The 25,912-nt window shown below is 42.4% G+C and overlaps 1 protein-coding gene across 6 annotated transcripts in view; it reads left to right on the top strand.

Moving 5' to 3' along the window:
• Nucleotides 1-25,912, top strand: part of abca2 (ATP-binding cassette, sub-family A (ABC1), member 2) — a 576,571-nt gene that overhangs the window by 150,165 nt on the left and 400,494 nt on the right. For 4 of the 6 annotated variants that reach the window (XM_078550348.1, XM_078550347.1, XM_078550346.1 and 1 more), the window contains exon 2: nt 21,699-21,792. The exons of 1 other annotated variant lie outside the window; for it this stretch is intronic. In XM_078550348.1, the coding sequence (XP_078406474.1) occupies nt 21,699-21,792 (94 nt within the window). Of the gene's footprint in view, nt 1-21,698; nt 21,793-25,912 lie in introns of those variants that run through there. One more of the 6 variants, XM_078550350.1, reaches the window with a different exon arrangement.

The raw sequence follows: 25,912 nt of genomic DNA, 5'->3' as shown, positions 1-25,912 counted from the left end.
GCAGTTTCATTTTTGGTAATGTGTTCTATCCAATGAATAAAAATGCGATGGCAGGTTTTTAAATGTGTAACTATAGTATTTATCACAGATCTGCACATGAGTATTGAAAGCAAAATGTTGCTATTGGTCCTGTTACTGTATATTGTAATTACTGAATTATTTTTCTGCTGATGGCGGAATATCATTACTCAGCCTTGCAGCGAAGATATAGCCATGCTTCAATGATCTGTTGGCTGAGAACCATTAAAATCAACAGATGTATTTCTGAAGCTGGATCATCCTGTGCCCCATCAGTGGAGTCAGTGGAGTCATTTAAAAACAGCAAGTTAATCTCAAAGATCCAATGGCTTTTCTCAAGTCAGTGGATCTTTGCTATTGCATTTTAACATTTGAGACCTTTGGATGTGTCTAGACTACACATGATATAGCTGTGAACTGGACCTCGCTTAACAGTAATCCTGCATAACTCAAACACAGCCTGAAGTTGCAGCCAGAACCAAACCTGACATCAGAATGACACTTTCTGCAAAAGTTGGTTCAGACCTAATGTGCACAACACACATTTAGCATTGGTGCAAAGCTGAAAGCACTTTGTATGCTAAAACTTAAGTGTGTAAAGTAATTGGACCCTTAGATTAAAGCATTTCCTTATTATCACCCCCTAGCTACTCATGAATTTGGAGACACATCAGTTATAGAACTAGGGTAAACAGCTGTGCAGGTGTCAGCTGTGGCTCAGTTCATAGCACCCTCGCCTTGAATCAGAGGGTTGTGGGTTCATGTCCCACTCCTGGAAAACCAAGAACTGTGATTGTACTCAAAAGAGTTGCAATCTGTGACTGTTGATAACTTGAAAAGAGTATCAGAGGTTACTAAATAAGGTGGGCATGAGAAATCCTAACTTGTTTGAGGTGAAAAGGGTGAGTGTTTAGTTCTTGGCCTCTAAGTTGACTCTGAGATGAGCTTTTGACCACATCCACTCCATCACCAAGACTGCCAACTCCCATTGTGCAATACCGGCTGTCTCTGCGCCCACCTCAGCTTCTTTGCTGCTGAACCCCTTATCCATACCTTTGTTACCTTTGGGCTTGGCTTGTACTCCTGCCTGGCCTCCTGTCTTCCACTCTCTGTAAACTTGAACTTATCGAGAATTCTGCTGCCCATATCATAAAGCACACCAAAGTCCAGGTCGCCTGACTTCCCTGTGCTTGCTGATCTATATTGGCTGCTGGTCCAGCTATGCCTTGATTTTAAAATTCTGATTCTTGTCTTCAAATCCCTTCATGGCCCCCCCATATCCCTGTAACCTCCTGCAGCTGCACAAACCCTCTGAGATATCTGCGCTCCTCCAATTCTGGCTTCCTTCGCATTCCCTGCCTCTCTACCCCTCTCGCTTCTCCCTTTTAACACTCCTTAAAACCTACCTCTCTGGCCAAGTTCTTTACTTACCTGCCCTCATAGCTTGGTGTCAGATTTAGCTTGATAATACTCCTGTGAAGCACCATAAGACATTTTACTATGTTAAAGGTGCTATATAAATGCAAGTTGCTGTTGTTGTTTTAGGTGCGACCGGTCAGTGCAGCTAATGTTGTTACCTTTGTAGGAATGGCAAAAAAGGTGGAAAAATAAGTGGGAACCTTTGTGTTGCAGATAAATTAGCCTGATGGAAACAGGGAGGGGACAGGGTAGCGCAGGAACTTGGCAACATGAGGGAAATGGAGGCCTTGCTGATCTTAATGATAGCGTCTCATCTTCTGCAGACTCCAACCTGACAGGCAGCCAAACTGGTGGCCTGACAGGTGGACGGGAACTGAATCTTGTGGAGGAGGCCCTGGTAGTCAGTAGAGGCCGAAGGCTCCTGTTTGTGATTAGGTCGGGTTGAGGCCGCAGTCTTCTTGTGAAGCCTGGATGAAGTCTCCTGCTCCTCCTGGCCACCAGGAGTGCTGAAAGGACCTGATCTTCAACACCACCCCTGAAAAATCAGCACCTTCCACCTCAAATCCGCTGCTGGGAACCCCACAGTGCAGGTCCACTCATCGTTAAACATAAGTTGTGACTCCGAAGATATCATTGAGCCATGACTTTTTGAATGTTAATTTGGCTCCAGTCTGCTTCTTGTGGGCTTGATTTGTGTTCGTTAAATTTTAAATGGGTAAGAATAGAGTGTATTGGCTGCTGGGTGCCTTTTTTAAATTCATTCATGGGATGTGGGCTTTGCTGGCTGGACCAGCATTTATTGCCCATCCCTAATTGCCCTTGAGAAGGTGGTGGTGAGCTGCCTTCTTGAACTGCTGCAGTCCATGTGGTGTAGGTTAACCTACAGTGCTGTTAGGAAGGGAGTTCCAGGATTTTGACCCAGCGACAGTGAAGGAACGGCGATATATTTCCAAGTCAGGATGGTGAGTGACTTGGAGGGGAACCTCCAGGTGGTGGTGTTCCCATCTATCTGCTGCCCTTGTCCTAGATGGTAGTGGTCATGGGTTTGGAAGGTGCTATCAAAGGAGACTTGGTGAGTTTCTGCAGTGCATCTTGTACACACTGCTGCTACTGTGCGTCGGTGGTGGAGGAAGTGAATATTTGTGGATGTGGTGCCAGTCAAGCGGGCTGCTTTGTCCTGGACGGCGTCCAGCTTCTTGAGTGTTGTTGGAGCTGCACTCATGCAGGCCAGGGGGAGTATTCCATCACACTCCTGACTTATGCCTTGTAGATGGTGGACAGGCTTTGGGGAGTCAGGAGGTGAGTTACTCATCATAGGATTCCTAGCTTCTGACCTGTTCTTGTAGCCAAGGTATTTATATGGCTAGTCCAGTTCAGTTTCTTGAACCAATTCTTCATTTCTTCCACTGATTGGGCAGGGTTAAAATCATGGCAATTGAATCTGACATACGGATAGCAATTTTTTAAAGTGGCAATTTGTATGATTGAGAAAATTAGTCAAAAGTACAGCTTATCACATGGTCACTGCAGTTGAATCCCTGGTGGACCAAGGGGAGATAACCCTGCTGTATGCAGTGCATAGTGGCATTGGATACCTGAGACAATTGCTGGCTTCATCTGATCAGGGCTCAAGTAACATCACAAACCATGTAAAGGCGTATGAACCGCAAAAGGTGGTGACTGCTGCATACACATCTTGGTTTTTTGGACTGTTTATGTTTTCTTTGCTGTTTATCTCTTAGTAACAGGCATCACAGTGCAGAAGGGTGTGTCTGTCTTTTCACTGCTGGGGTTGATCTCATCCAAACAGATGGTAAATAGTGAAGGAATCATGATAGGATTGTTAGAATGAATAGTTGCAAAACACTCCCCGGTTCCTCCCTACAACTGCAGATACAGGTGGATGTATGAAGAGTCAACTCTCTTGTTCCCTTGGAACAGATAAAGCTTGTTGTTTGCTGAAGAGTTAATCTCTTTCGGTTGATTGCTTATACATAGAAAAGACTTTAGAGGTTGTTTCATCAGAACCCTATTAAAAGTAAAATTACATTTCTCACCTGTCAATTGCTGCTGACTTGTGGATTTTACCTTTCTTATTAGACTGCACAACAGGATGTGGCTAGAGATAGCTGTAATCAAAAATCACCTCCGAGTAATGATCTTTGGTCTTTGAACCATAAGCGCATCCTTGTTGTTCTTGGCTGTGATGAACTACTTAACACAACATAGTGTACATTAATATGGATAGGATCATCAACACAGGGCAATCCAGTGCCTTTGGCATTTGAATGGTGATTTTCAGTACTGTGTGTTTGTTATTATCAATTATTACCCCTGCTGCCAAAAGCGTACAAAAATGATGGGCAAGAACAGCCCAGCTGGTCCTTCTAGCCTGTTCCATACTCATGGTGGCTGGAGCATCATGACCAAGCACTTCCCACTCCCCACTCTGACCACCCTGCCCCCCAAACACCATGCAATCTCCTGAGAGAGGCAAAAAAATCCACGGCCAACAAGGAACTAAATACTCTGGAAAGTTCCTTCCCCACTCTTTCAGATGATCAAAAGTCATCCAGGAGCTCCACTAGGGAGCATGAAGGACTTAAATTGTACAACCCTGATTGGCGTCCAGTAGCTGGATAGGTTGTAGTAATGGTTATGTTCAGGCTTTTCACACCTCAGTGAAAGTAAGGATGTTTTGCTTCAGTTATACAGGGCATTGGTGAGACTGCACCTTGAATATTGTGTATAGTTTTGGCCTCCTTACTTAAGGAAGGATGTAACTGCATTGGAGGCGGTTCAAAGGCGGTTTACTAGATTGATACCTGGAAAGAGTGGATTGTCTTATGAGGAAAGGTTGGACAGACTGGGCTTGTTTCCATTGGAGTTTAGAAGAGTGAGGGGTGATTTGATTGAAGTATACAAGATCCTGAACGGCCTTGACAAGGTGGACGTCAAAAGGATGTTTCCTCTTGTGGGTGAGTCCAGAACTATGGGGCACTGTTTTAAAATTAGGGGTCACCCTTTTAGGACAGAGATGAGGAGAATTTTTTTCTCTTAGAGGGTTGTGTGACTTTGGAACTCTTTGCCTCAGAAGGTGGTGAAGGTGGTCATTGAATATCTTTAAGGCAGAGGTAGATAGGTTCTTGTTAGGCAAAGGAATCAAAGGTTATCGGGGTTAGATGGGAATGTGGAAATCGAAACACGAGAAGATCAGCCATGATCTTATTGAATGGCGGACCAGCGCCGAGGGGCTGAATGGTCTACTCCTGTTCCTATTTCTTATGTTTTGAGTAGGGTCAAGGGTGAATAGAGGCACCCTGCAAGCTTGCCTTTAACTTACTGTCTATATTCATTTAGCTTCCTTAAGCAGTTACCCTTCCAGGTAAGGGGTCTGTGTTCTTTTACAGAGAATGTCTGTCTCCATACTGTTGTGGGAAGAATGGAATGGCTTGGGATAGGAATAGCATGGAAGGGATGGCAATCGAGTGATAGAATGACATGGGATGGGGATGGCGTTGGAGAGCTGAAGCGATTATGGAATTAGTTAAGTATACTAATTTGACCTCAAATGTTTTGTGGGTCTCTGCTCATTAAGGCATATACACAGGGCCATACTGGGTGGTATCTGACATGTACACCTCCCCTTTAATAATGCAATGAAGCTGACTTCTGACAAAGAAAATGCAGTATTATTTCAGCATGCAGGCTGTGACATTGATTTTGATAGAGATTACTGCATGGAGGGTTGCCTCTGTCCATTCTCTGATTTAGATAAATTAATTTGGTCATGCAGAGTCAGTTCCAAATGGCTGTTATCCCATGATGCTGCTAAAGTCATATTTTCCTTCAAGTCAGAAAGCAATTTCTCCCCCTCCTCTCTCTCATCCCCTTCCCTTTCTCTCCCTCCCTCCCCCACCTACCTTCCTCTCTCCGCCTCCCTCTCTCTCCCCCACTTCCGTCTCTCTCTTCTCCGCCTCTCTCTCCCCTCCCCCTCTTTGCCCCCCTCCTTTCTCCCCTCCCCCTCTTTCCCCCTCCCCCCTCTCCCCTCCCCCTCCCCCTCTCTTTCCCCCTCCCCCCTCTCCCTTTCTCTCTCTCTCTCCACTTCCACTCTCTTTCCCTCTCTCCTCCTGCCCCCCCGTCCCCTCCCCTGTCGCTCTTCTCCCTCTCTCCCCTCCCCTGTCGCTCTTCTCCCCCTCTCCTCAGATAGTACAGCACTCTTTCTTAAGCCCTGCAACATGCTAGCTTTACAAAGAGCAAAACCGTATTTGACCATTTTGCCAGATTCTAATGATCTTTAGTTTCTGTGGCAACATGTTCAGAATAAATCAACATCAGGGGTGAACACACAGCGAGTACATTTTAAATTTATGAGCTTTCTTGCTGTGATTTATTCACTTCCTGGTGTGTAGAGCCCCTATTTTCCTCCATTTTGAGTCTGCTGCCGATTTCTGTAAAATGAGATATAGACCCAGGGAGACCAGTCAACAACTATAATTACACATTAGATATCTGAATGTGAAGGTGGGGTGGCTAAAAACACTTGGTCAAAAAGCTGAGCTTTAATGGTAGTGAAGCTGAGAGGTTTAGTGAAGGAATTCTGCAGCACTGTGCTAGGCAGTTGAAGCCATGGCTGCCAATGGTGGGGTGAAGGGAGAAGTTATGTTTAAGAGACCAGAGTTGGTTGAGCAAAGAGTTCTCATAGGTGATAGATTGTATGTGTCATGTTTTTATAATGATATAAAGGCACCAATCACTCATAAGGGATTGTGTAAACATGTTGGTTCATTTGTCAAGACCAGGCACATGGGAACTTTACATATATATATCGAAAGCTTGAAGACATCAGCAGCAGAGCTGTGTTGTGTGTCTTCTCTGCTCACACGCCAGGATTTCTGAGGGCAGGATTTTCTGGCCCTGCCTGCCGCCAGGATTGTCTGGTCCCGACGGAAGTCAGTGGACTTTTGGCTGGCCTATCACATTCCCCACAGTGGGTCCCGCCACAGTGAGGCCAGAAAATCCCAGCCTGAGACTGGTTCACATGACAGACTTCCCTTCTAGTGATGGCTTCCCTTAAAGATATATTACAACAGTATGGCTAGTGGATGTTACAGAGTTGAGCATTATTGGCAACTAACACATTTGCATTTGGTAGTTTAGTGTGTGTAACATGCAGCTCACCGCACCACTCCACCTCCACTGGCTATGTTGAAGGAGCTGATCTCAGCTGGAGTATCCAGCCCCCCCAACCCACCGACACCCCCATTTTCAATATTTTTATATCTGGCAAGGAAAAATGTTGAAAGGAAATTTAAAAAAAAATCTTTTTTAATGCCCCTATGATTTTTCTCCAGGGTTGCACACATCAGTGTCCTGGAGATTGATCTTCAATTCCTGGAGACTCCAGGCCAATCCTGGAGAGTTGGCAACCCTACAGTGGTCCAGCATCTCCAAACTCTGAGGCCAGGATTGAGATCTTGATTGCAATTGCCACTATTGTCAAACAGCCTGCCACCAATCTCTCACTGGGATAGACATGAAAAGTAACCACTAGGTGCAATAATCCATGACAATCCATCAAATTGCCAACTTCAGGAGGGAACAGGTGACAATTGTAGGGGCAAAGTAATGTAATAGGTATTCTGCAATTGTCTGTGCATCTGTTCATAGCAATGCATGAAGGCTCTTGGGTTATGGTGTCAGCATCAGTGAAATACAGCTGCACAACCTCATGTGATTGCTGAGGTGATCTAAATATGTCTGCTGACATCTTCTGTCTCTGTGGACATTGTAATGTTGCATGCACTTTATTTTTCACAAGTCATTTGAAAACTGTTATTTTCCCTTTATGCTAAATGTTGATGATTACTCTAAATAAATACCGATAAGCCACAAGGCGGAAAGAAATACAACACGGGTTCGAGCAATCACCAGCCCGAGAATGAAATGTGCTCAGTTTATACTGGCTGGCTGAATCCAGAGATTGCGTTGCGGCCTTTAATCCACAGTGATACCATCACGCAGCAGGTCGCTGTGACCATTTGTGGGTCTTTTGCTGATCAAGATTTTGTGCTTCCTGCTGATTCTTTCAAAAACAAAACCATTCAACTTTTGCTTTGGATGAATTTGCCACAACACTATACCTGAGTACAAACATCGGAAGAACATCTTTTGCTGCACACATGTAACACATCTCATTTCTCCCATCAGCTGTCCTGTAATCTCTGAGTTAGATTGTTTCTATGGTGCCCATCTTAAGGACAGATTTTTGTGCAGTACTCACAGACTGCCCAAATTCTCTCAGGTACAACTCTTAACACCAATGGAGAGGCTTCCAACCTACCAGGCTGGGGTACATTTGAATCTAGTTCCCCAGAGGTGAATGGCTAGCCTGTTGACATGGCACAGCATCCAGGCTTATCTCCCACTGTTCTGGTAATTCTCCCACTGTAGAAATCAGTTGGTCTTAGATTGAACCAGACCAGAGCAAACCACAATTGGACTTAAGTATCCAAACAAAGTCCAGAAGAAAGGTGCAAAAGAAGGTGGACTTTACTTGGTATTGCAGCCCCTAGTGCCCCTTTGTATGCTTTTCAGCCTTCAAAGATTGTCAATGGGTTTTTGATATTTATAACTCTTACTCCGACCCGTCACTTTTTTTTAATGTGGGTAATATGTTGGATGTTTACAAAGGCAGTTTGAAGTTACCCCAACCTCCTGAGAGAATTTAATATTGTCCTACCCATCTCATACATCTTCTTTATTGCTCTCCACTCTGATTCTTAACCATTTCAAGCCTGTTAATCTGCGTGCTGCAAAGTTCCGTTGTGGAGATATGCTTTTTTTTAATAACCCAATATCTCTTTAACTCTGTCAGATTTATGCCTGTTCTCAGCTGGCATTGTATGGTCATTGGCATTGGTCTTCGATCTTCAGTGCCTATAGCCACTCAACTTTCTCAGGTGATTTAAGGCAGAGAGCATTTTGCATTATCTGTGGTAAGCGCTCTCACTTCTGAGTCTGAAGGTTGTGGGTTCACATCCCACTTGAGAGCCTTGAGCATGAAATCTAGGTTGGCACTTCAGTGCAGCACTAGCAGAATGCCGTTCAGTACTGACAAGCCAGTGCTGCCTTTCAGATGAGATATTAAGTCAATGTTCCATCTGTTTTCTCAGGTGAATGTAAAAGATCCCTTGGCACTATTCCAAGGAAGAGCAGGGCAGTTCACCCCATTGCCCTGTCAGTATTTATCCCTATATATTGATGTTACAGCCATTGAGTTCTGCATTCATTCTTGGTTCCTGACTCTTTGTACCGGTGGCTGAATCACTTGTGCATCTGGACTGAAATACTGACTTCCTGTAATGTTGATATGTGTGTTCAACATAAAAACATGTTGCTTGGAACAGGGCTGTCTTGACAGTGACACAACAGTTTCCAAAATTGCACTGACACAAACACACAGCTTGCAGTCTCCGTGCTAGGTTTAATTGGTGTTCTGTTCGTCACTTGGAGCATTGTTCAAGATTCCCAGCTGTTTATTCTCCCAGAAGTTTCAGCTGAATTTATTCTCAGGCAAACAATTAAACTCCTCTACTGTACTAGGATGTGCTATCTTAGTACAGCAGTAGAGTTACAGGAAAGGGAGAAATTTTTGTTTGATAAAGGGCTAACATGTAGATTTTTAAAAAAAAATTAATGGAATTAGCCATAAATGGTTTATTTTAAAATAATGTAACAAGAGTTTCTCCTCAATGGAGGAAGAAGAGTCCTAACTGGCAGGATCTGCCACTCTACTGTGGGAGTTGTATTCTTATGTGAGACATTTCACGCAAGTGTTGTTTTAGTTCATAGAAGTGTTGTATTACATTTGCTGCAGTTCTGACAGATATTTCACTGAAACCAGATTATGTGCCAGCTTTCCTATAAGCTCAGTTGACTGTTTTGTCCTTTGGGAAATTTCAAGTTGAATCAGTTGCTATGTCACTGACAGTGACCGTTATCACAATGCAGATTTCATCAGCAATTACTCCAAGTGATAGCTATGTGTACTCTTTGGCAGAAATTCTGCCATTTTAACCACTTATAGTGTAAAATAATAGTGATAATTCAGAGCAGAAAACCACGTTTGATGCTCTGGCTGAGGTCAAGATCTCAGCCAGTGTTGAAATGTGGCAGTGCACATACACTATTGTTCCAAAACACTGCTGCAGAGTGACACTATTACTACCAAGAATCTGTCTGATAAATATTCCCTCTTCCTCTGCACTCTTACCGATGATAAAGCAAAACAGCAAAACAGGACAAGAATTCTCCATAAAAACAAAAAACTACTGCGGATGCTGGAAATCCAAAACAAAAACAGAATTACCTGGAAAAACTCAGCAGGTCTGGCAGCATCGGCGGAGAAGAAAAGAGTTGACGTTTCGAGTCCTCATGACCCTTCAGCAGAATTCTCCATGGTTGTTGCACTTTCTGGAATAGGGAGCAAAGTGAACTTCCCATCCGCTCCACGCACACCAGAAATCAAATATTTGTGCGTGAAGACATAACTTATCCCATGGACTTAAATAAGTAAACTTAAATACTTCCTAAACCAAAACTGATGTCCTCACTGGATCCATCATCCAATTAACTAATCTCTTAAGACTTGTGTTGTGGCCATTCTGCACAGAGGCAGAAATGTAATCTTAATAAAAGAGTTGTATTAGACAGTAGGCTTTAGAATACTGTTACTGAGCTGTCATTAGGATTTCATTGCATTATGAGGCATGTGAAATAGCTATTCAGTGTCCACCTGAACTGGGATGGACAACCAGCAGTACAATTGTAGACTTTGCCCATTAAACTTTGTTGTGGCATTTTGAGTTCTGTAACATTAGCTTTAAGTTACTGATGTTACTGCTTATTTCAACCTGACACTAATGATGAGAACAATTTGACCTGTGGAGAACTGAATGAGCAGAAACTTCTTCCAGTTAAATATCGGGAAGACTGAAGCCATTGCTTTTGGTCCCGTCCCCAAACTCCATTCCATAGCTACTGGCTCCATTCTTCTCCAAGGCAACAGTCTGAGATTAAGCCAGTCTGTTTGCAACCTTGGTGTAACATTTGATTCTGAGCTCAGCTTCTGCCCTCCTATTGTATTTACTAAAACTGTCGATTTCCACCTCCATAACATCACCCGACTTTGTCCCAATCTCAGATCATCATCTGAAACTCACATTCATGCCTTTGTTACCTCTAGACTCGATTATTCCAATGTATTCCTGACTGGTCTCCCACATCCTACTCTCCATAAACAAAGTCATCTAAAACCTTGCTGCTTGTGTCTTAACTCCCACCAAGTCCTGTTCTCTTTACTCACTGACCTATTGGCTGCTGGTCAATCAGCATCTTGATTTTAAAACTCTTGTCCTTATTTTCAAATCCTTCCATGGTCTTGCCCCTCCCTCTCTGTGATCGCCTCCAACTCCCAGATATCTATTCTCCTCTAATTCTGGCCTCTTGTGCATCTCCAATTTTAATTGCTGCACCATGGATTGTCATGGTTTCAGGTGCCTAGGCCCCAGGCTCTTGAATACCCTTCTTCTGCCTCTTTACCTCACTTTGACCAAGCTTTTGGTATCGACCTGGATTTCTGTGCTCAAGTCTCTGGAGTGAGACTCAATTCCACAATCTTCAGACTTAGAGACAAGAAGGCTAACACTGATGTTGTGTCACATATTTACATCCTACACAGTCTTGGAAGTATCAATTCATGGAGGTAACATTTTATGGGTTGATTGATTCAATGATGAGAAGAATGTAAAACCCCACTGAATTCGAACGATACTTATCTTACAGATTGATTGTTCTAAAGAAAATTTACAGAATGAATGCAAAGATTGCAGGTTTGGGCCTGTATTGGGAAAATACTGTGCTTGAAATAATGTTATGTATTGATGGTACAGAATGCTACAAAGAGGTGAAAAAAACCTCTTGAGATCCACAGGCAAATGACTAGTTTCTAATCCTTATTAGGTTACAGTTAAAGAAGAAAAAGTGATGTCCAAGTTGACCTGTGGTCCCGTTTTATTGTATTAGAAGTTTGGCATCATTGAAACACTTGTAGGTGCAAGTGAGAGATAAAAGTGAGAGAGAGAGTAGGGACACACACACATGGATTTACAGAACTAAAAACAGAAAGTGCTGGAAAAACTCAGCCCGCCTGCCAGTAGCTGTGAAGAAAGAAACAGAGTTATCATTACAAGTCCAATATGACTCTTCTTTGGAGTGATATTGGACTCAAACATTAGGCAGGGTTTTCTAGCCTCGACACCAGCAGGCATTGTCGCAGGCGGGACAGTAAAATTTGAAGAGCTGTTAAAAGTCAATGGCTTGGTGTTGGGGCTGGAAAATCCCGCCCATTAACTCTGTTTCTCTCTCCACAGATACTGTCAGACTGGCTGAGTCTTTTCAGAACTTTCAATTTTAATTTCAGATCTGCAGCTTCCCAAACACTTTGCTTTTATTTTAGATTTACAGAATGTTTATCTCCTGGCGTGGGTGTGAAATTTGGAACTGACTCTGAAGCGGAGTGAGACAAACTCGATAGGTTGCTGGTCTCTTAATCCCTCGGATCACTGTAGTCTTGGATTTCCTATTAGTTCGGTGTAGTGCGTATTCAATGAACCATTTGGGCTTGATTCATGGTTTGATGGATTTCTGTTTTGCTAAATTGGCTGATTTGTTACTGGATGGTTACCTCTGTCTGTCATTTCTATGACCAATGTGTTCTTAATTTTTGGCATCACATAAACGCATTTTATTTTGCCTAATGCTCTATGTCGTCCAGCCTTGGTTGTAACGTGTGCCTTGGCCATTCACTTTGTATCTGCTGTGTTCGCATCCTGCATTTTCCCAGCATCCTTGACTTTCCTCAGGCTTTTGCAAGGAATGGAGAAAATGGATACTACAAACTCTAAATATTTTGTGGTTTGTTGGCTCAATAGGAAAAGAATCTGAGCTATTGCAGTCTGTCATTTCATGACCCTATGGAAAGCAATGATGCTGAAAATGAGCCAGGAGATAAGATTCTGATGCCAGCTGCCTCTTGTGTTAGTGTCACTGGGGAGATGGGACCAGTAGTTCCTTAAGTCCTTTTGGTTTTCAGTCTAGTTGGATGTTTTAAATAGTGCAGTTCCAAAGCAAAGACTGGATGGCCAAGATTGAGACTGTTTAGGTCTGGTGCAATAGGATAGATGTTTTAGAAGAACATGAATTAGTCGGATTCAACTGATCATCCCAATTTAATAACCAGAAAAACAGGAATGCTCCTTAGTAGGACACACTGGCCTCAATTCAACCAGTGTCCTACAAGGTGAAACATCCACCAAATGAGTGAGTAAGAGAGAAAGAATGAATAAACTTGAATTCACTCCCCATAGGAGTTTAGAAGAATGAGAGGTGATTTTATTGAAACATATATAAGATTTTGAGGGGACTTCACAGGTTAGATACTGGGAGGATGTTTCCACTAGTCGGGGAGACTAGAACCAGGGGACACAGTTTAAGAATAAGAGGTCACCCTTTTCAGACGGAGATGAGGAGAAATTTTTTTCTCTGAGGGTCGTTAGTCTGTGGAACTCTCTTTTCCAGAAAGCAGTGGGGGCAGGGTCACTGAATTTATTCGAAGCCTGAGTTAGACATATTTTTGATAGACAATGGAGTCAAGGGTTATGGGAGGCAGACAGAGAAAAAGAACGTGCGAGAGAAAGAGAGCGCTAGAGACAGGGAGAATGATAAACACCCTGAATTTAAAATTATATATATATATATATATATATATATATTGATTCATGATGCTGATCAGGATATCGCAACATATACTGTGGTTGTCAGGAGTGACATCTTCCCCAGGAACAGCCTCTGTCATGGCAGGATCTCACATTGCATCACACAAGGAGCATGGACAATATGCCCCCCCTCTGTAGAATCAGGGCACCCCTACAATGCCTTTCACAACCTTAGGTCATCAAAAAGTTCTTTACAGTCAATTAGGTATTTTTGAAGTGCGGTCACTGTTGCGATGTAGAGAAATTCAAAAGTAAATTTGGACAGCAAGATCCCACAAACTGCAGTGTGATAATGACCAGAGAATCTGTTTCTTTAATGACTGCTCTGAACATTTAATCTGGTGGTGCTTGTATCAAAGGAAATTATTGCATTTTCATCAAGAAAGATGAAATTTAGGACCAAATTTCTTATGACAACAAGACAGACTTGAAATGCAGAGGGAACTGAAAGGTTGATTGTACAAGCCCAGTGGAGAACCACATCACAAGTGAGCTCCGTCAGAAATAGAGCTACAAAGTTCTAGCTTCAGTTTTGCAACTCGCACTTCCTGTAAGGCTGCACCCCACAGGGAGAACTGAATCACCCTGAAAATTAAACATATTTGCAGGGCTAATCCACCTGTTTGTACCCACAACAAGATGATGAAATGAAGCTGGAAAATAATTGAAGTTTTTGTCCTCACTCAAGCCTGAGCTGCAGGGCCTCCTGATATTTCTAGAAGTCTTGCAAGTTAATAAGTGAAACAAGGGTTCATAGAATCAACACTGAAGGAAGCCATTTGACCCATAATCCCGAAAGCGCCATCCAATCAGCTCCATGACTCTGCTCCTTAGCTCCCCTAGACCTTCAGATTTCTCCCTCCACCCACCCTACGAAGAATACATCTAGTTCTCCCTCCTGCAAAAAAAGTCACCGTTACATCTGCATATCCGCCACTGCCACCACCTCCCCTCCCCCACTGCACCGACAGTGAATTTCGGATCATTGCAACTCACTGCGTAAAATAAATCTCTCATCATCTCTCCTCTGGTTCATCTGATAGCTGCCCAAATTCGTGTTTCCCTGCTCACTAACCCTGCTGTCGCCAATAGAAACAACCTCTCCCTAGCCACTTCGTCAAAACCCCCTTTCAATCTTGAAGACGCCCACCAAATCTCCCCTTTCTGTTCCGAGGAGAAAAGAAAATAGAATGAAAATCTGGAATGAAAATCTGAAACACTCCTTCACAAACTCCCTAAATAAAAATTGGCTAAAATATTCCATTGGAAAAACATTATCCCTCGGATTAAAGCTCTACCTGCACACCACGCATAATGTCTCATTCACTATACCTGAAATGGTTGCTTGATCCCTAACAGCTTGTGCCATGCAGCATAAGTTTGTCATCCTCCTCTCTCTCCCCCCCGCCACCCCCCATCCCACACGCAAACACACACACAAGCCTTTCCACCAGCTGATTTCAGAAATCATTGCTGCTGACTCAGATGAGTCCTGTGACTCTTTGTATCATTTCATCCTGGAGATAGCTGCAAGAATATTTCCTAAAAAGCGATTATCAAGGCATTTAAATTTTTAAAATAAAGTTCTAACTGAAAATGTTAAACAAAGTCAAAAGCTCTGAGAATTTGCGAATGAGTTGAGACTTTAATGAGGGAGAGAGGTTGTGTTTGTTACATATATCGAATTACAGAGAATGTACAGCATAGGAATAGTCCATTTGGCCCAATTGATCTACACAAATATTTACCACGTGAGCCTCCTCACATCCCTCCTTATCTCGTCCTGTAGCTTCATTTCCTTTCTCCCTCATGTGCTTATCTAGCTTCTGCTTAAATTTTTGTCAATTGGAACTCTAAATGCATTTCAAAATTAAACCAGTGATCATGATATTTCTTTAATGTGCGGGGAAGGGAATTTTCCTGCATGCAAATTCAGGAAGACAAATTAGAAAAGCTGGTAAAACAGGCAAAAGGCAAAGTCTGCCCTGGTGACCCCACCACCTGAGAGTATTCTCCAGGGTGAGAGAAGATGAGCGTGTGACAACAGAGTGAATTTTGAACTTGTGGAGTTCATTGTGTAAGGAGAGTTGGATTAAAGAAGTCTGTGTGCTGAATCATCCGAGCGCAATGTCTGCATTTCTTCAACATTTCAACAAAATAATGGAATAGTTTATGATGGGGGTAGAAAGCGCTGATAATAAGGCAGCATTGTTGAAGGAAGTAATGTGTAACACAAGTGAAAATTGAAATTGTTGCAAGAAGAATTGAGTAGGAATGCTGTGAATCCATCGTATGACAGGATTGTGTCCACTTGCTGCTTACGATCTCTGGGCTGCTGAGGGGATTGGCCTCCAGTGGGAGAGTTAGATTGGCAGCAGGGCGTGCAGTCCTGTCCCCCTCATCTCCTCCACACATTTTTCTTGGGAGTCCATTTACCCTTGTTGCCTGCAAACTTTAAAGACCCAGTGATGAACATTCAGTTAGTGCAGGTATAACTACACAGAGGTTATAATTGGTTTCAAGCAGTGTTACTAAATGTAGGTAGTTACTGGGTTCTTGTAGCCTGATGCTGTTTACAACCAGGAGATGGGGACCCTATAATATTCAAATGATATGTTGCAGAACACAATGGTTTTTGACATCTAAAAGCACAAAATAGCAAACATCCCTGATGCCCTGGTTAAATGAGCAAGCGAAGAAATAAAAGAAAGAGCTTTGCATTTAAATAGCACCTTTATTAACCTCAGTGACCCAGAGTGTTTTATAGTCAACTAAGTACTTTTGAAAAGTGGTCATTGCTGTAATGTAGGAAGCGTGACAGCCAAATTTGCACACAGCGAGTTCCCACAAACAACGATTATATAATGATCAGATGATCTGTTTTTAGTTATGTTGGTTGAGGGATAAATATTAACCACGGGGATAACCTCCCCTGCTCTTCTTTGTAATAATGCCATTGCATCTTTTACATTCAACTGAGAGTACAGACGGGGCCTTGGCTTAATGTCTCATCCGAAAAACCTCCAACAGTACAGCATTCCCTCGGTGATACCAGCTAGATTATTTGCTCAAGTCTCTGGAGTTGGACTTGAATGCTCAACTTTCTAATTGGTTCATTAGTTTGTCTGTCTTGGCCTTTCAATCAATGTTACTGTTTGTGTACTTAGTGCATTTTGTTTCTGTTGCAGTCGGATACACCTTACGGGTGTATTAGTGTTTCATTGTGGCTGCTTTTATTTGCTCATTTTTTGATTTCCTTTTCCTGCGTTGCAGAATTCACATCTTCAGCACTTAGCCATCCGTCTGGAGAGCAGAACTGTCAGGTTTTTATATGGAATGGGAAGCACTTAAGATGTTAATTGATTGAGAGACTCTTCTAAAGGTGCAGTAGGAAAGACATATGTTAGATAAAAACAAAAAGCTAAAAGCTACTGCGGATGCTGGAAATCCAAAACAAAATAAAAACAGAATTACCTGGAAAAACTCAGCAAGTCTGGCAGCATCGGCGGAGAAGAAATCAGTCAACGTTTCGAGCCCTCATGGCCCTTCAGCATATATGTTAGCCTCATCTGAGGAGCAGGCAATTAGTGAATGTGTAGTGGTAGCGATTCACAAGTATGGCCTGAGGAGTTTTGGAAGCAATGGTCTTCAAGACCCATTGAATTCCACCTGTTAAATCATGTACATCTTAAGTATGTCTTCATCTTTTTAATTCTTTTGGTCTCTGGTGTTGTGTTGCTAAGGTTCCAGATGATAGTGATAATTCAAATTGTGGTGTAGATACAGTACGTGATCATTCTGTTATCGCAACTGTAAAAGAACGGAAGAAAGAAATTGCATTTATAAAGCACCTTTCATGTCCTCAGGGCTTCCCAAAGCATATGCAGCCAATTAACTGCTTCTGAAGTGCAGCTACTGTTCTGAATTACGGCAGGCGCAGACAATTTGTGCACAACCAACTCCCTCGAGCACTACTAAGATAAAAGATGGATATATAAACGTGGGAAAAGATGAAAAACTTGCATTAATGTAGCACTTCTCACAACCACTGGATGTCTCTAAGTGCTTTACAGTCAATGAAGTATCTTTTGAAATGTAGCCACTGTTGTAATTTAGGAAACGCGGAAGCCAAATTGGGCGCAGCAAGCGCTCATGAAGAGCAAAATGACAATGGCCAGATAGTCTATTTTAGTGATGTTGATTGAAGGATAAATATTGGCCAGAACGTTGGAATAACTCCCCTGTTCTTTGAAGTAGTCCTATGGGATATTTTGCAACCACCTGGACAGGCAGATGGGATATCATTTTAATGCCTCATCCGACAGTGCAGACTTCCTCAGTACTGCACTGGAGGGTCAGTCTTGTTTTTAGAACTCAAGCCCTGGTTGGAGAGCAACTGTGAGGCTGGTTAAGGGATTAACATTGGACACAACACCAGGACAACTCCCTACTCTTCTTTGTAAAGGGATCTACTACATCCATCTGAACAGATGGTGCCATTATTTACCATCTAACATGTAAGGCAGCACTGTACTTAAGTGTCGGGTTGAATGATGTGCTGAAGTCTTTAGAATGGGATTTGATCCCACCTCTGACTCTGAGAAGCAGTGTGTGTTGTGAAGGGCACTCTTGAGATTAGCAAAAACACTATATCTCCTGATGTCAATGTGAAGGTGTATTTGCGCATATGCAGTTTTCCTCATTGGTTGATTATATGATCTTAGTGTCGAGGGGAGTTCAGGTTTACCATAGTGTTTTTATTAGACGTATCGGATGCAAGATTTAGGCTGACCATTTGGTTTGAATGGAGGATTCCTATATACAAAAGGCAGCTGTGCACAGGAACCCGCATCACAGGACGTCCCAAATTTAGATATAAAAACAATCTGAAAGCCAACCTTGGCGCTTGCAAGCTGGATCACAATACATGGGGAAAAAAACAACCTTGTACAGACCCAAACGGAAAAGCTCTGTCATCGAGCAAATTCGACATTTGAAGAGAACAGAGTCAAGTGCCTTCAGGACAAGCGAGCATGGCACAAAGCTAATGCCTCCATCCATCCCTCCAACACTGACTTAATGTGCAATGTTTGCAATTGGTTATGCAATTGAGACTTGACCTAACATCACACATGAGATGACATCAACCTGGACTGTAAACTGGTCTTTTTCTTTGCTGACCACTCATCAGTTGAAGCAGTGGGAGAGTCCAAGATTGATTACAATTCCACAAACCATACAGGATATGCCAGTTAACAGGATATGGGCTTCTTACCAGGAAAAATAATGTGAACTTGATGTTAATGATTAAAGATTTATGATACTGTAGGACAGAGGATAAATCAGGAGATAATGAGGGCATGTGAAAAAGGCAGTACATTAATCATGGGTGACTTTAATCTTCATATAGATTGGGAAAACAAATTGACAGAGATAGACATGAGCAAGAATTCATAGAATGTATTCGGGACAGCTTCTTAGAACAATATGTTGTGAATCCATCAGGCTATTTTGGATCTGGTAATGTGTAATGAGGCAGGTTTAATAAATGATCTCAGAGTAAAGGATTCCCTAGGAAATAGTGACCATAATATGGTAGAATTTAGCATTCAGTTTGAGAGTGAGAAACTTGGGTCAGAAACAACTGTGCTAAACATAAATAAGGGTAGTTACAATGGAATGAGGTTGGAGTTGGCCGGAGTAGACTGGGAAAGGAGTTTAGCAGAAAAGATAGTTGATGAACAATTGCAGATATTTAAGAAAATAGTTCATGACCCTCAACAAAGATATATCCCAGTGAGGAAGAAGGATTCAAGGAAGGGGATAAACCAACCATGGATAACCAGGGAAGTTAAGGATAGTATCAAATTGAAAGAAAAAACATACAATGTGGCAAAGGTTAGTCAGTTAAGTCAGAGGATCGGGAAAGTTTTAAAAACCAACAAAAGATGACCAAAAAAAAGAGGGAGAAAATAAACTAGCAAGTAATATAAAAACAGACAGTAAGAGCTTCTTTAAATATATAAATATATAAAAAAGGAATAATGGGGAACCAGGAAATGGCAAAGGAGTTGAATAAATACTTTGCTTCAGTCTTCATGGTAGAAGATACTAATAGCATTCCAAAAATACTAAATAATCAAGGGGCAAAAGTTGGGGAGGAAATAAATACAAAAACTATTACTAGAGAAAAAGTATTAGGGAAACTAATGGGGCTAAAAGCTGATAAGGTTTCCTGGACTTGATGGGTTGCACCCTAGGATATTAAAGGAAGTAGCTACAGAGGTGGCAGATGCACTGGTAGTAATCTTCCAAGGACCCTTAGATTCTGGAAAAGTCGCAGAGGATTAGAGAATGGCCAATGTATCACCCTTATTCAAAAAGGGAGGGAGGCAAAAAACAGGTAACTATAGGCCAGTTAGCCTAACACCTGTCATTGAGAAAATGTTGGAGTCTATTATAAAGGATGTAATAGCAGAACATTTAGAAATACATAATCTAATCAAGGCTTCATGAAGGGGAAATCATGCCTAACAAATTTATTAGAATTCTTTGAGGAGATAACAAGCAGGATAGATAAAGGGGAACCAGTAGATGTAATATATTTGGCTTCCCGAAAGGTGATCGATAAGGTACCGCACATAAGGCTACTTAACAAGATAAGAGACCATGGTGTCGGGGGTTGTATATTAGCATGGATAGAGGATTGGCTAACTAATAGAAGATGGAGAGTTGGAATAAGAGGGGCATTTTTAGGATGGCAACCAGTAACTAGTGGAGTGCCACAGGGATCAGTGCTGGGGCCTCAATTATTTACAATATATACTAATGACTTAGATGAGGGAAGTGAATGTACTATCGCCAAGTTTGCAGATGACACAAAAATAGGTGGGAAGGCAAGTGGTGAGGATGACACAAGGAATCTACAGAGGGATATAGACAGGTTAAGTGAATGGGCAAGAACTTGGCAGACGGCATACAATGTGGGAAAATGTGAGGTTATGCACTTTGGCAGGAAGAATAGAGGAGCTGAATAATAGTTAATGGAGAAAGACTGCAGAAGGCTGCAGCAGAGAGGGATTTGGGAGCCCTTGTGCATGAATCCCAAAAAGCTAACATACAAGTTCAACAGGTAATAGGGAAGACAAATGGAATGTTGGCCTTTATTTCAAAGGGAATGGAATATAAAAATAGGGAAGTCTTGCTAAAACTATACAAGGCACGAGTTAGACCACACCTAGAATACTGTGAACAATTTTGGTCCCCTTATCTAAGGAAAGATATGCTGGCATTGGAGGCAGTCCAGAGAAGGTTCACTAGGCTGATCCCAGGTATGGAGGGATTTTCTCATGAGGAGAGGTTGAGTAGATTGGGCCTGTACTCATTGGAATTTAGAAGAAAGAGAGGCAACCTTATTGAAACATATAAGATTCTTAGTGGGCTTGACAGGGTAGATGCTGAGAGGTCGTTTCCCCTTGTGGGAGAGTCTAGGACCAGAGGGCATAATCTCAGGGTAAAGGGGCGCCCATTTAAAACAGAGATGAGGAGGAATTCTTTACCACAGAGGGCATGTGAGCCTGGGTCATTAAGTATATTCAAGGCTGAGATAGGCAGATTTTTAATCAGTAAGGGAATGAAGGGTTATGCAGAAAAGGCAGGAAAGTGGAGTTGAGGATTATCACATCAGCCATGATCTCACTGAATGGTGGAGCAGACTTGATGGGCCGAATGGCCGGCTCCTGCTCCTGCATCTTATGGTCTTAATGTTTAAATTTCAAACAATGCTTGGCAGTTAACTCAGTCAGCATTACTGGTGCATTCTCCATGGCAACACCTCTACTAATCAGCACTCTCCCCACATACAGTATAAATTGTTGTTTTCCCCTTATATTGGTATTCGTGCGAAATGTCCTGATTAGTGCAATACTCGCGAATAGAAGTAATGATATAGTGGAAAGTATATTAATGTGTATTAAGCATAGTATGTTATGCATAGTGGGATATAGATTAATGAGGATTAAATGTAGAAAAGGTAATGGGAATGGGGAAAGACTATTATTGGAGATTAAGAATAGTTGTAGCATGTGGGCTGTATTATTAATACAAGGACTGCAAATGTGCATGAGTGGGAATTGTGGTCTCTGCAGTTACTATGCCACCAAATGCAGCCTAACAAAAACCATTCTGTCAGGTCTCTCTGTGGGGTAAGAGATGAAGCTTGGATTGAAAGGCATACAGTGAGTTCCCAGCATTAGCCTTGCTAATTAATGGGAGATAATCTGGAAAGGGGAGGCATATGGAAGAGGCACTAAAAAGCCAATAGCAGGAGAAGACTCAACATGAAAGCTTGACAATTTGAGGTTGATGACTGCTATGAATAGCTTTTCCTGTACTAAATTTCATTCTCCTTTTCTTTGTTCACAGTGGGTACTGGCGTTTGAGATCTTTATACCACTGGTTCTCTTTTTCATTTTGCTGGGACTTCGTCAGAAGAAGCCAACCATTCCCGTCAAGGAAGGTACGGTATTTGGAGCATCTGATGATCTGAATGCTGTTGGAATTGTTTTAAAAATGGGATTGAATTCTTGTCGGATAGTGAAGTCCAAAATCACCTGATTTAAGAGATCTATTTTGGTTAGAAGACCTCATTGAGATTTCAGAATTTGATGGACTTGTAGATGAGTCCAGGACAGGAAATGCAGAAATTCATGAATAGTTAATTTTGTCAGGAGAGTGGGGGACCCAAATGTTAGTCTTCAAACATTATTTTTCAGTAACAAAAAGCACAAAGTTATTTCGTTACCCTTGATGGTAGAATAACTAAAACTGCCATGTGTCAGTCTTTGAAGTGAGAATGAGTACCGTCAGCAGTTACGTTTTGGACGCTTCCTTCACCTTGTTGTTTATTTGGGTGCTTTCAAATGTCTTTTTTCCCTCAGTTTGCTCACTTCCTTCGCTGAAGGTGGTGTCTCGGACCAGGTTATGGTTTCGTGGACACACCTGTGACACCTCACAAAAATGGGCACGTTTTCACACGAGCTTGTGGTGAATGTTGTGAGACTATTTAACCATGATGAAATTAGGTGGAGTCTGATGCTATCCTATGAAGTCCGAACACCTGAAATTTACTGCACTTCCCCCCCCCCCCCCCCCCGCCACCCCACCCCCGCCCTGCTACCATCCGACAACTCCATTCTCTTTCAGTCATCTGCCAATTATCTGCACTCATTGCCACCTTTCCCATTCTTGAAGTCCACTTTCAAAGTGTGAACTTAAATTTAAAGATCGAAACTCATCTGGTTTGAGATAGAGGTGCTCCCAATCTCTGCCTACTTACAAGTAAGAAAACTAATAAACAGAGGGTTTATGGAACTAGGCTGGTCTGCTGCCTGCTTGGTCTGTTGTTCCCCAGACAATGGCAGGCATCATTGTTTGGTGAGATTTTGTATTCTTGAGGTTGCTTTACAACAAAAGACCTTAAAAAGTTGATGGACAGAAAAAGGCCAGCTGGTCCCCCAAATCTGCCCCACAGTCATGATGGTTGGAGCATTAGGACTAGATATTTCCGACCTCCTAGCAACCATGCAATCTACTTGAAGAGGCAAAGAGCCAGAACGAAACAGGGCCAATAAAGAGGGTAAAAAACACTGGAAGTGTTTTCTCTGATCCCTTCAGGTGATCGCGACCAGTTCAGAAGATCATATTGGCAAAGTGTACATTAACTATTAAGCCGCTTAGCTTCTATATGATGCAGCCTGTACCTCAGTCCTCCCTCTTTGATGACATTATCCTAGTGTTGGTCCATTTTGATGCTTCCCCAACCCCCCCTCCGGTTTCTCACCCTTTCCACACTGATGCCTACAACGCAGTGATGCAGTAATGACAGCATTTGAACAACATAATTGCCTCTGGGGTTTCAGACTGGAACTAAAAACAGTCAAGTACTTATCCTTTGAGTTGGACAACTCCAATCAGAAACTATTAGTCAGTTCACTGCTTCAGTAATGATCTGCTCCAGACGCTTTTAAAACATTTAATACTGCAGGAAAATAACAAGCTAATCAGGGGGAACCAATTAGGGAATTAATTACATGCCCATTAGCCGTGAGAAGTGATTTTATTCACACTATGAGGGTCCATTTGGGGAGGAGAGAATGAAACATATAAATGTGACAGAGTGGGATGAAGTCCTATTTCGACACAACTGGAAGGAAGAGATGATCCTCTTCACTTGAAAAAGAGGGCACTCTACTCAACACAACTAATTAATTTAATCTTGAAGAGACAGGATTCTTTTAGTGGCCTTGCATCATTCCAACACACGAACAAGTTGGGGTTTTCATTCACTTGGTTTTGGAATGGGTTCTTTGGAAAATTTGAAATTATAATCTGGATGCCAAATATTTGATTATATTTTTCTTCTATATACACTTACATCTGCGTCATGATATTGAGGCAGTGAATATTTGGGTTATCAAGGACCTTAGTGAACTTTGATCATTAGCAAAAGACAAACTGCAGAACAAAAGCCGCGATTGCATCAGACTATGTCTTGTGCAATTGTGGTTTGCCAAAAATAAAATCCAATGTGCAGAAAATGATGAACCAGGTGCAGTGGGAATTTATTGGTAAGACGCAGCTTAAGAACCCAAAGGGTGGGGGATTTTCTGTGCCTCCTGAAATTCGGAGTTTTCAACCACCAGCCTGAATCCTGCTATTCCCTGACCGCCAACCACTTATCAGAATTACTACCCGCCAACAAAATGACTATATAAGCACACTGCATCTCAGCCAGTGTGACTTAAAAACCTGCCTGTGATAATCAGATCATTGGGCAGGGGCTGGGAGCTGAGGAAAAATGAAGAAGGAGATTGTTCATATCAATCCTGCTTTCATATTTAGTGTAAGAAGTTTAAACTCTTTTAAAGATGTAGTTGCATCTCTGTTATGAAATACATTTAGCCAGTCCTGGGTCACTGGCCTGGAAGGTCCATTGATTGGCACTAATTATCAACCATAGAGTCATAGAAGTCTACAGCACAGAAAAAGGCCCTTCAGCCCATCGAGTCTGTGCTGGTAAAACAAGTACCTAACTACTCTAATCCCATTTTCCAGCACTAGGCCCATAGCCTTGTATGCCATGGCATCGCAAGTACGCATTCAAATACTTCTTAAACGCTATGAGGGTTTCTGCCTCTACCATCCTTTCAGGCAGTGAGTTCCAGATTCTCACCACCCTCTGGATGAAAAAATTCTTCCTCACATCTCCTCTAAACCTCCTGCCCCCTTACCTTAAATCTATGCCCCTTGGTTATTGATCCCTCCGCTAAGGGGACAAGTTCCTTTCTGTCTACCCTATCTATGCCACTCACAATTTTATACATCTCAATCATGTCCCCCCTCAGTCTCCTCTGCTCCAGGGAAAATAACCCCAGTCTATCCAATCTCTCCTCATAATTAAAACTCTCCAGCCCAGGCAACATCCTGGTAAATCTCCTCTGCACTCTCTCTAGTGCAATCACATCCTTCCTATAATGCAGATTCCAGAACCGCACGCAATACTCCATCTGTGGCCTAACCAACGTTTTATACAGTTCCAGCATAACCTCCCTACTCTTATATTCTGTGCCTCGACTAATAAAGGCAAGTATCGCATATGCCTTCTTAGCCACCTTATCTACCTATCCCACTACTTTAAGGGACCGGTGGACATGCACACCAAAGTCCCTCTGATCCTTGGTACTTCCCAAGGTCCTACCATTCATTGTGTATTCCCGTGCCTTGTTTGTCATGCCCAAGTGCATCACCCCACATTTATCCGGATTAAATTCCATTTGCCACTGATCAGCCCACCTGACCAGCCCGTCTATATCCTCCTGTAATCTAAGGCTATCTTCCTCACTATTTACCACCCCACCAATTTTCGTGTCATCCGCGAACTTACTGAACAACCCTCCTACATTCAAGTCTAAATCATTTATATATACCACAAACAGCAAGGGACCCAACACCGATCCCTGTGGAACCCCACTGGACACAGGCATCCAGTCACAAAAATACCCCTCGACCATCACCCTTTGCTTCCTGCCACTCAGCCAATTCTGGATTCAATTTGCTAAATTGCCTTGGATCCCGTGAGCTCATACCTTCGTTATCAGTCTCCCATGTGGGACCATATCATAAGCCTTGCTGAAGTCCAAGTAGACTATGTCAAATGCATCCAAACACCTGATCACCTCTTCAAATAATTCAATTAAATTGGTCAGACAAGACCTCCCCTTAACAACGCCATGCTGACTGTCCTTGATTAATTCCTGCCTCTCCAAGTATAGCTTAATTCTGTCCCTCAGAATTGCTTCCAACAATTTCCCCACCACTGAGGTTAGACTGACTGGCCTGTAGTTCCCTGGTTTATCCCTTTCTGCCTTCCCCCTGATTAGAGAGGTTACCCAGCAGCTTTTGAAGGAAATGGAAAAATGTCAATCAACTATGCAGCTAGGAGGTGTTATTCTGATTCTGGGATAAAGCGGAGTGTTAGGTCAGAGCATATGGATTGTCACTTCCAATAAGCTGTTCTACAAGTCATTTGGCGGGGGCTTGCTGCTGATATGTGGAAAAGGTTCCATTTCTAATGCAAA

Source organism: Cetorhinus maximus, chromosome 10 (genome assembly GCF_964194155.1).
Source record: "Cetorhinus maximus chromosome 10, sCetMax3.hap1.1, whole genome shotgun sequence".
NCBI lineage: Eukaryota > Metazoa > Chordata > Chondrichthyes > Lamniformes > Cetorhinidae > Cetorhinus > Cetorhinus maximus.
Note: the sequence above shows the minus strand (reverse complement) of the source record. Positions and strands in the feature narration are given on the sequence as shown.